The 12,185-nt window shown below is 42.8% G+C and overlaps 1 protein-coding gene across 12 annotated transcripts in view; it reads left to right on the plus strand.

Annotated features, from left to right (window-relative positions):
* The window catches only part of SOX5 (SRY-box transcription factor 5), a 496,029-nt gene that overhangs the window by 342,013 nt on the left and 141,831 nt on the right, over positions 1 to 12,185 (plus strand). For all 12 annotated transcript variants that reach the window (XM_063929373.1, XM_063929372.1, XM_063929371.1 and 9 more), the window contains 2 exons: positions 4,087 to 4,259; positions 4,651 to 4,719. In XM_063929373.1, the coding sequence (XP_063785443.1) occupies positions 4,087 to 4,259; positions 4,651 to 4,719 (242 nt within the window). The remainder of the gene's footprint in view (positions 1 to 4,086; positions 4,260 to 4,650; positions 4,720 to 12,185) is intronic.

Here is a 12,185-nt window from a genome sequence, read left to right on the forward strand (position 1 = left end):
TTAGTAAATTTACCCCTACGCATTGTTTCTTGTTGCATACAGTCCGTCACAATGCAGAAATGTGCGCGGTGGGTAATAGCTGCCACATTTTTCCTGCTCTGTGCAAGAGGAAAACAAATTGTTTATAAAACACCAACGTGCCTGAAAAGGATCTGTAATAGAATAGACAAAGCCGCCGCTTCATCAGGTAGACGAGGGGCCGCGCCGGGCCCCTGGGCAGATAGCAGTCTCGCTGTTTACATCCAGCCCGGCAGATTTCCTTCCACGGGTGCAATTTAGTGGGCAGCGAAACCCGAGCAGGATGAAATAAACATTTTAATTTTTTTGATGGTTGGTTTACACAGTGGTATCAGTGTTCATTCTGGGGGGCGGCGCAGGAGGGCGTCTTTCTCAGCGTTTCCACAGCCCGGCCAGAGTTTTGTTTTCATAGATATATTTGGATACTGAAATACTTCAATGGCGGAATGTCTCATCCTGAAACAAGGCTGAGAGGTCTCTTTTATTTATATTTTTTTAGAATATTTCCCTGGAAATAAAGTTCTTATTGAAATGCGACGAAACGAGTGAAAATATGATGAAATCGCTGAGTATCGAGGTTCTGCCTTGTGGTGGATAAATATATAACAGTGTTATAAATAATCTGTATCACTAGTGTCAGCCTATTCTGTTTTAGTTTAGATTTTTCTGGTTTCATTTAGTTAATTACGCGATACGGAGAGGAGGGAACGTTGTCGTATAGAGAGCGGAACGGCCAATAGGAAGCTGTTTCTCAGAAATATCCTGTTTGTTGCTAAACTTTGTTTCTTTGTGGCTACAAAACATCCTAAAGATCAATGAAACAGCGCCCCTTGGTGGTTACATTCTAATGAAGTTCTGCTTGTTTCATCTATGGGGAGGGATGATGTTGCCTTATTTTATCATGGACAACCTGCGGATCTGTGTGGACTGGGGCCCTCATTCCGAGTTGATCGGTCGCAAGGCGAATTTAGCAGAGTTACACACGCTAAGCCTACGCCTACTGGGAGTGTATCTTAGCTTCTTAAAATTGCGACCGATGTAATCGCAATATTGCGATTACAAACTACTGAGCAGTTTCTGAGTAACTTCAACCTTACTCTGCCTATGCGATCAGTTCAGTGCTTGTCGTTCCTGGTTTGACGTCACAAACACACCCAGCGTTCGCCCAGACACTCCTCCGTTTCTCCAGCCACTCCTGCGTTTTTTCCGGAAACGGTAGCGTTTTCAACCACACGCCCATAAAACGCCGTGTTTCCGCCCAGTAACACCCATTTCCTGTCAATCACATTACGATCGCCGGAGCGACGAAAAAGCCGTGAGTAAAAATACTATCTTTATTGTTAAATTACTTGGCGCAGTCGCAGTGCGAATATTGCGCATGCGTACTAAGCGGATTTTCATTGCGATGCGATGAAAAATACCGAGCGAACAACTCGGAATGAGGGCCTGTATGTGACGTGTTACTGAGAAATCTGACGTTACCACATCCATTGCTGTCTTCTATATTTTGGTGGATTGTGTACACAGTCACTTTACAGGTTGATATAGTCAAACTATAAATTTAGTTTAGTTTGCACAGAATATTATTATAGAATCCCAGTTGATTGCATTTTTAGCACACTGTTCTGTTGATATTCATTTTGCACATTTTTCTAAGGGGTGCAGTACTATATATTGGCCTAGAGATGGCGCTACACTGCAGTAACTGGTGGCTGGACCTGTCCATACTGTAGATAGCACTGGAAACAGTGACACCTACAGTCTTTAACCTTCCTAGGATATTCGGGTCTGTTTTGACCCTTATCAAATTACACCTTAGGTGTATGCTCCATTGCAACACCCTAGGAAAGTTAAGATAAAAAATATGCTTTATACTGTATATATATATATATATATATATATATATATATACACTGAGAACCTTTGTCTCATGCATCACGCAGTGACAATTGTGCCATCGTTTCAGTGAGTGTAAATATATATATATATATATATATAGCAAGTGATGGTTCTCTGGGACGGATTACGACTCCTCTCCTCTATGTATAAAGAACCAGGCGGCACTCCATGGGTTTAAACAAGTAAAAAATGTATTCAAAGTGAATCAAGAAATAACAAGCATAGTGGACACCAACGTTTCAACGCCTCCTGGGCGTTTTTGTCAAGGTGCTACGCTGTGTGGTGAAAAACAAAACAAAAACAAAAATCTGTGACTTATAAAGCAGTGGGGAGAATGCTATAAGAGAAGCTTAGGCAGATATACATATATATATATATATATATATATATATATATATATATAATCTGTAACTTCTTATAAGGCAGTGGGGAGAATGCTATAAGAGAAGGTTAGGCAGATATATATATAATCTGTAACTTCTTATAAGGCAGTGGGGAGAATGCTATAAGAGAAGTTTAGGCAGATATATATATAATCTGTAACTTCTTATAAAGCAGTGGGGGGAATGCTATAAGAGAAGGTTAGGCAGATATATATATAATCTGTAACTTCTTATAAGGCAGTGGGGAGAATGCTATAAGAGAAGTTTAGGCAGATATATATATGTATATATATATATAATCTGTAACTTCTTATAAGGCAGTGGGGAGAATGTTATAAGAGAAGTTTAGGCAGATAGATAGATAGATATGTATTTATAGGTATATATATATATATATGTAATCTGTAACTTCCTATAAGGCGGTGGGGAGAATGCTATAAGAGAAGTTTAGGCAGATAGATAGATATATATGTATTTATAGGTGTGTATATATATATATATATATATATATATATATATAAAATCTGTAACTTCCTATAAGGCGGTGGGGAGAATGCTATAAGAGAAGTTTAGGCAGATAGATAGATATATATGTATATATAGGTATATATTTATGTATAATCTGTAACTTCTTATAAGGCGGTGGGGAGAATGCTATAAGAGAAGTTTAGGCAGATAGATAGATATATATGTATATATAGGTATATAGATATATATATAATCTGTAACCTTCTTATAAGGCGGTGGGGAGAATGCTATAAGAGAAGTTTAGGCAGATAGATGGATATGTGTTTATAGGTGTATGTATATATATATATATATAATCTGTAACTTCTTATAAGGCGGTGGGGAGAATGCTATAAGAGAAGTTTAGGCAGATAGATAGATATGTATTTATAGGTGTATATATATATATATATATATATATATATATATTTATATAATCTGTAACTTCTTATAAGGCGGTGGGGAGAATGCTATAAGAGAAGTTTAGGCAGATAGATAGATATGTATTTATAGGTGTATATATATATATATATATATATAATCTGTAACTTCTTATAAGACGATGGGGAGAATGCTATAAGAGAAGTTTAGGCAGATAGATGGATATGTATTTATAGGTGTATATATATATATATATATATATATAATCTGTAACTTCTTATAAGGCGGTGGGGAGAATGCTATAAGAGAAGTTTAGGCAGATAGATAGATATGTATTTATAGGTGTATATATATATATATATATATATATATATAATCTGTAACTTCTTATAAGGCGGTGGGGAGAATGCTATAAGAGAAGTTTAGGCAGATAGATAGATATATATGTATATATAGGTATATAGATATATATATAATCTGTAACTTCTTATAAGGCGGTGGGGAGAATGCTATAAGAGAAGTTTAGGCAGATAGATAGATATATATGTATATATAGGTATATATATATATATATATAATCTGTAACTTCTTATAAGGCGGTGGGGAGAATGCTATAAGAGAAGTTTGGGCAGACGCGCTCTCTTATATCTTGGTGTTGATAACTGCGGACAGCACAAAGCCTCGATACTGAGTAATACACAGGATAAGTGTAACATTATAATATTAAGCTGACATATTTGAGAGCCAGCGGAGGATATAATCCGCACACAGATTTATCTATCGGACATAAAATCGGGATGTGGGTGTCTGGATTTGAAAACGAGAAATCATTTGGAAATACCGTATTTGTCAATCTCTGTGTAAGTAGCCTTCCTCTAATTCCTGTATCATTCCATAGGGACTCCTGAAAGTCTAGCGGAGAAGGAGCGGCAGCTGATGGGGATGATAAATCAGCTGACGAGTCTGCGAGAACAGCTGCTGGCAGCGCACGATGAGCAGAAGAAGCTCGCCGCATCGCAGATCGAGAAGCAGCGCCAGCAGATGGAGCTCGCCAAGCAGCAGCAAGAACAGGTGAGCTGCGCGCTTCACCGCTGCGTTATTCTGCATGCCGCGGGATCGCCAGGCTTCCGGGTATAGGCGGGCAGAGTGCCAGTGTGACACTACAAAGCAAATATATAATGTACAGATGATTATATTGCGTCACGCATGTTATATATAAACTATGCACCAGATTCTGCATGACCAGCTCCTGTATGGCTGGGAAGTAGCGGGGGGATGTTAATTGGTAGCCCACCCCCTTTATATCTGGTAATTCACTACGTTCCGTACGTTGATGATGTCATATGTTATCACCGCGGGATTTGGCGCACTAGTGAGGGTGTCTCTGGTAAAACTGTGCACGTTGTTTGCATTATTGCTGCAAAACTATTTCCTACTCCTATTAACCGGAATTCCTCCTCAGATCGCAAGGCAACAGCAACAGCTTCTGCAGCAACAGCATAAAATCAATCTGCTCCAACAGCAAATACAGGTCAGAGACTTTATCTTCTGTCATTGTGCGTCTCCCCGGGCTCTTCAGCCCGCACTGTGTCGTGTTATTACTGTGTACATCACCTCATTACAGGGATCTCAAATAGTCCCTCAGCCATAGTTACAGGAACGGCTTCTACAGCCATCATCTGCTTCTAATGGGCCCGTTATTCCGGGCAATTAATAACACTGTAATGTAGTAAGGAGATTCATAAAGAATGATTTACCTAAGTAATGTTCAGCTGGTACTGCTAAACTGTGTGATGAAACTGTGTGTGTGTGTACAGTATGTATGTATATATGTAATATATATATATATACATATATATATATACACATAGTAATCTTCTTGTGATAGTGGCTCCGCCGTATGTTCGCCTCTGAATGCGATCTGCCCGGTCTTTATGACATTTAACGGCAAGAGATGTAGGGCCCTACGCTGGACTCGTCTAAGCGGGGTATCCAATGACGTAAATTTTGCGCTGGCGGCTATCCAATTAGCCCCCATAAGCCGGCGCGTGCCTCCGTTTTCGGACTGAATCTGTGTGTTTTCATGTGAAAATTTATTTTTTTACAGGCAACAGAAGTGGATAGGTTGTAAAAAAAATATTGGTGAAAAATTGGGGAAAACGTCTGTTTTTCAGTCCCGCAGTTTTACCACGGGGAATTGGATACCCCCCCCCCAAGTGTCTTCCCTCTCCTCCTTTGACATTAGAACTGTAGGTAGTTTCACTCGTCACCAATCATAAGATCCAACAAACACGTCCCAGACAAAGTGTCCGCCCTATCCAGTCATTAAAACATTGTTCGGGAGTCTGACAAGGCGCCTTTCAGAGCAATAATTGGGAGGCGTACGTATAATAGCCACAGACAGACGTTTACCTCTTGCAGACCTGCGGGGTGTCACTGACCCTCGTCTGTTTATTTTTTTCTTTTTTTTTTCCCCCTGCAAATTTAGAAGAAAAAAATAAGTGGAATGAGGACTGAGGAACAGTGCGGGCCCTTGTTGTACTCACCTTGGCTGAGCTAATCTATCACGCCCGTCTCAGGCCGACCCCAAGTTTTAAATAAACAGGCTCAAATTTATTGTGCAGGAAATGGTGTTAACCGAGGGCTGCAGTTCACCTCATGGAACATTGACGCTGAATAATTATGTTGTAGAAGGAACAGAGCGTGTTGCGGACAAAGGGCGCATTATGCCGTCACCAAGTCACGCTGCGTTCTGTTGATGAAGACTTTTTTTTTATAGTATTGTCAGCATGTAATGAGGGTGTTATGGAGAGACTCGGCTCCGTCATATTACAGTACATTTATATTATACTTCTGGGTTTTGTTTTTTTTATGTTTTGGCTGTAAAAAGTGATCTTTCTGGGAGCGAGAATGATGAAATTAGGATAACACTTGTATTTTGATTCGATTGACTGAGAGGTGCTGATTATTTTCTCGTGGTGGTTTCGTACTTCTGAGACTGCAGATGTAGACAGAGGGACACGTAAGACCAATGCACAGCCCGTCAGATATAGCTAAATGCCGCGATTATTGGTAGTGATGGAAATAGCAGACACAGGACCTAATTCAGATCTGATCGTAGCAGCAAATTTGTTAGCAATTGGGCAAAACCATGGTGGTCATTCCGAGTTGATCGCTCGTTATTTTTTTTTTGCAGCGGAGCGATTAGTCGCTAAAGCGCATGCGCAATGTCCGCAGTGCGACTGCGCCAAGTAAATTTGCTATGCAGTTAGGAAATTTACTCACGGCATTACGAGATTTTTTCTTCGTTCTGGTGATCGTAATGTGATTGACAGGAAGTGGGTGTTTCTGGGCGGAAACTGGCCGTTTTATGGGTGTGTGCGAAAAAACGCTACCGTTTCTGGGAAAAACGCGGGAGTGGCTGGAGAAACGGAGGAGTGTCTGGGCGAACGCTGGGTGTGTTTGTGACGTCAAACCAGGAACGACAAGCACTGAACTGATCGCAGATGCCGAGTAAGTCTGGAGCTACTCAGAAACTGCTAAGAAGTGTCTATTCGCAATTTTGCTAATCTTTCGTTCGCAATTTTGATAAGCTAAGATACACTCCCAGTAGGCGGCGGCTTAGCGTGTGCAAAGCTGCTAAAAGCAGCTTGCGAGCGAACAACTCGGAATGAGGGCCCATGTGCACTGCAGGTGGGGCAGATGTAACATGTGCAGAGAGAGTTAGATGTGGGTGGGTTATTTTGTTTCCGTGCAGGGTAAATACTGGCTGCTTTACCCAAATCTCTCTCTCTCTGCACATGTTACATCTGCCCCACCTGCACTGCACATGGTTTTGCCCTTTAGCTAACAAATTTGCTGCTGCGATCAGGTCTGAATTACAGTCGTCCATTTATAATACTCCTCTTGATAAGCATTCAGTTACAGGCCAGTGTGTATCCACCTATACAAGTAGATCTCAGCGCACAGGTTATTCAATTGGTTGGTTCCAGACTTACGGGACGGGGAGAGGAGCTGTATAATGCAATTTCCTTAGGTGACCGCAAAGTACCGCACAGCGGAATATTAGGGCACTATATAAATAAATGTTAATAGTAAAATGATATGCACTTGTTCTGGGACTTGTGGTTCACCTGCTCTGGAGAGACTGATGTCATGTGTCGCTTTACAAAGCAAGGTTCTTTTATTGCATTTCATCCCGCAGCTTCCTGCAGCCATCGGATGGATAGTCATCTGCCTGAATCCCCTCTCTGTAATTGCATTGAGCGTAGACTCATCCTGAGATGGGTATGGTGGCCGGAGAGGCCACACCCAGACGCTGGCAGCGCAGGAACGTACTGTCCCAGCCGGCGTTGTGTCAGGAGCAGCTGTTTTTCTGCATCTTGTAAACACAGGGACAGCCTCATTCCAGAGACCGGCCTCCGATGCCGTCCCAGCTCCCTTTCCCATGACTCTGCAACCTTTTCCCAAACAACTGAGGAACAATTGTTTCTCACAGAGACGCAACAGCTGATGTCCTATCAGTTATCAGAATAGGTCCCACCCTCCCCTGTAAGTCAGATAAACGCCTGGGAACCCAGAGATCAAAAAACAAAAGGAGAAGAGGGTGGGAGAGGCCGGGGAGACTGTTCTCAGCCGCCTTAACCCCTTCCCTGCCGCCAGCCTCCAGATCCCTGCACAGATCTCGCTGGGCGTCCGGCCGCTGACGCATATTGGGACGCATTTTACAGTGTACAGAGGATTTCAGTCACGCCGGCAGCGCAGTGATGGCGTCATTCCTCACTTCTGTCTGTTTATTGTCCTTCTTATCAGTTCCTGATGTTTCTGCGGCTCCAGGCAAAGGCAATTGTCTCTTTATTTCTGCATTATCTGCAAAGCTTTTATATGAAAAGCACCTTTATTAATCTGACCGCGTTACATAGTGTTAGCAACCAGCTACGGTTAGCTCAGGTGGGGGGCTGTGACTAGCGGGGGGCCAAGGATCGCCTGGGACTACTGTTCTGCGTCCGCCCTCCTCCACGTCCGGCCGGCTTAGTGCCGGACCCTGTATAAAATACAGAAGTAAATACTGTTATAAAGTAAATACTGAAATAGTGCACAAGTAAAATAAATAAACGCGATGTGCGGCAGTCAGTCTCCTGGATCAGACTTGCAGCGCCTGGCAGTGATTGCGCCACTGTGAGTGGTGCTGAGTATGTACTGCGCCGGCCGCCACAGAACCTTCTCCTCCAGTGTTGGGCTGGGTCCACCATAGGGGGCTTACATAACAAGTGAGGGTCCGAGCCTCTAATATGGGCACCCTAGATCTATGGGGGTCATTCTGAGTTGATCGCTCGCTAGCTGTTTTTAGCAGCCGTGCAAACGCCATGCCGCCTCCCACTGGGAGTGTATTTTAGCTTAGCAGAAGTGCGAACGAAAAGATCGCAGAGCGGCTACAAAATAATTTTGTGCAGTTTCAGAGTAGCTTCAGACCTACTCAGCACTTGCGATCACTTCAGACCATTCAGTTCCGGATTTGACGTCACAAACAAGCCCTGGGTTCGCCCAGCCACGCCTGCATTTTTCCTGGCACGCCTGCGTTTTTTCGAGCACTCCCTGAAAACGGTCAGTTGACACCTAGAAACGCCCACTTCATGTCAATCACTCTGCGGCGGCCATTGCGACTGAAATGCTTCGCTAGACCTTGTTTAAAAATACATCGGCAGTTGTGAAAGTGCGTCGCGCGTGCGCATTGTGCCGCATACGCAGAAGTGCCGCTTTTTTTTGCATCATCGCTGCGTAGCGAACATTTTCAGCTAGCGATCAACTCTGAATGACCCCCTATATACGAGTCTGTCTGAAGACCCTCCCTCTGCACATCTCGGGTTTATAAATCCCCCGTAGAGAGAAGGAGTTAAGAAATCTCCTTTTTCTTACTTTTATGACTCTTGATCGCAGTGCAAACGGAATATGAAAAGGTTTAATTACTTTCTGCGCATTTGTTTTATAATAATCTGTAATCATTAATGTGACACCTTATATGATGACATCATCAGTAATAGGAATGATTTATTTATAGGTTCAGCCATTAATTAATACGGAAACTTTATGATCCTTTTAATGGAAACGTTAATAAAGCAATATTGGTTACACAAGGGCATGTGCATGTTACTGCATACCTGGTTATGTACCAAATGATTTCCTTTTGCTTTACGTTCGTAATTGGGATGTTTCACTTATTTAAGAAGATGTGTGTTTTGCGGTCGCAGTGCGTTGCGTGGCCCGGGTCATGTGACCAGGAGCACCCAGCATAAGTGCCCAGCCATATTTATGGGGTCAGAGGTCATACTGCAGACTTCTGCTGCCAGACTGATCCTTAGAGTTAGACCTTTATGTCTATGGGACTACAGCTGTGATCCACAGATTATTTTTCTTACAAACCTAATATTGATGTACTGCACTATAACCCATAAATCTGAGTAACCACAGAACCTCTGTAGCCGGAAGGATACCTACCCCTTATTAAAGTACAAGCGCAGCATCTAGAAAACTTATATATATATATATATATATATATATATATATATATAATGCAATTTGTGGAGTTGTCTGGCTCTTGCTGTTACTTAGACTTCTTCACCATGTTGGCTCTGTATGTCCATCTCATAGAACAGCGGCGTGTATGGAGACCAGTATTCAGCGTCAGTCAGGGATCAGAGGAACAGGACATCACCTCTTTCTGTTGTGTCAATGTTTCAGTGTATTGATCACATTTTCGTCATGAAGTCAGGTATACAGGTTGAGTTTCCAATATCCAAAATGCTTGGGAGCAGAAGTATCTTGGGTTTGAGATTCTTCCGGATTCTGGAATATTTGCGTACCATAATGAGATATATTTTGGCTGGACTGAAGCCTAAACGCAGAATGTGTTATGTTTCATATACACCTTATACACACATCCTGAAGGTCATTTTATACAATATTTTTAATAATTTTGTGCACGAAGCAGTTTGTGTACATACACGATTCATTTTCATTTTATGTTTCATATACACCTCATATACGCAGCCCAAAGGGGATTTTATTTTTATACAGTGTTCGTAATTTTGCAACAAGGTTTGTGTACATTGAACCATCAGAAAGCAGAGGCAACTCTATTTCATTCGCACCCAAACTAATTGCGTATTTTGGAATATTCCATACTTTGGAATTCCAGATATGGGAAACTCAACCTGTGTACAAATATATATATATTTTCCTGATGAATATCGAGTTTGATTGAAACGTTGACTATAAGCACCATTGGAGTCTTGTCTCCATTGCCGCGAGTGTCACACCGCCGACCGCTGTATACACATCACTTTGTGGAGGCACCGGGCATCTAAAGGTCTGGTATTTGGGAGTGCTGCTTTTATCTATCTATATATATATATATATATATATATATATAATCCTTACAAAGAATTAAGGTTCAAAAAGGGTTGAGATTACCTAAAGGATAAAAAAAGGGGTGGACTAGATGGGCCAAGTGGTTCTTATCTTTCGTCAAATCCTATTTATATATATATATATATATATATATATATATATACACATATATATATATATATATATATATATATATAAAATATGTGTTGTATTTGCAAAATTTGCGTTCAGTATGGTATGCCGGCGGTTGGGCTCCCGGCGACCGGCATACAGGCGCCGGGAGCCCGACCGCCGGTTTACCGACAGTGTGGCGAGCGCAAATGAGCCCCTTGCGGGCTCGCTGTGCTCGCCACGCTGCGGGCACGGTGGCGCGCTACGCACGCCACCCTATTTTATTCTCCCTCCAGGGGGGTCGTGGACCCCCACGAGGAAGAATAAGTGTCGGTATGCCGGCTGCCGGGATTCCAGCGCCGGTATACTGTGCGCCGGGATCCCGTCAGTCGGCATACTAAAGACCTCCCACAAAATTTAACCCGCGAAAAGTCCATTAAAGGTAATGTCCATGTATAATACAATATATTTCAACAGTGGTGGTGACCTGAAGAAGGGCGAGTCAGTGATCCCGGGCCCCCCAGGTGGATACGATGCCACCTCTCATCTCTAGAATGAGAGACGAGTCCCTGTACATTATCCCCCCCACCACACAGTAAGTGAGCACATTATAAACCTCGATACATTCCCGGCGTCAGCACAAAATCCTCGCAGATTGTTTGTACAGTGCGATCAGATGTGGAGGACACCAGCGGCCCCCACGCCATCATTAACCTGTGCTGTGTGTGCGCTGTGTGGGGGGGGCGCTCGGAGAGAAGCCTTTCCCTGACAAAACAACTGTACGTCTCACTGATATCTCTGGGATGTTTTCCCTTTATGGCTTCATCTGCCCCAAATTGAATGACTAGCAGTCAAAACGTGTTTGCTTCAAGCTGAAGAGAAAAATAGCAGTGTCTCTCCCTCCGCGGTGACTGCGCTTTGTGCACGTGTGACAGCCGCAGTGACTTTGAGTGACAGATAAGTGGAGAGAGCAGCCACTTACGGAGGAACGTTCTGGGAACGGCGCTAGTTACACAGCATCTGTGTCTGCGGCCGAGCAGAATCACTTACCCCGGACTCTGACTCTCTGGCTCCATACTGACTGCACCTAGCACGCCAGGTCCGGCTTCTTACACCACGTACGTCTGTACACACACCCTTTTATTCCTACACCTCAGCGCGCATTACCGCTTCTGCAGAACACCGGCGTTTTTGGCACCTGGCAAAGCCGTGTTCGGCAGTGAATAGTAATTAGCAATAGAAAAATAATTGAAATCAGGTGCTTGGCGAAAGCGCACACACACACAACGGCTGCTGCTATTGTTTTTCTAAGTAGCCTCGAGATAAGAAGCAGGATTTTGTACGCCGGGAAAAAAACAAAAAAAAACCCACACAATATGGAAACAAAGCAGATAATTATTCCTTCACTAAAGTGCTGGAAACTGCCTTTCTCATTTGTGAATGCAAAGTCCTTAACACTCAGGATGGTGTCTAAATCAC

The sequence above is a fragment of the Pseudophryne corroboree genome, chromosome 6 (genome assembly GCF_028390025.1).
Source record: "Pseudophryne corroboree isolate aPseCor3 chromosome 6, aPseCor3.hap2, whole genome shotgun sequence".
NCBI lineage: Eukaryota > Metazoa > Chordata > Amphibia > Anura > Myobatrachidae > Pseudophryne > Pseudophryne corroboree.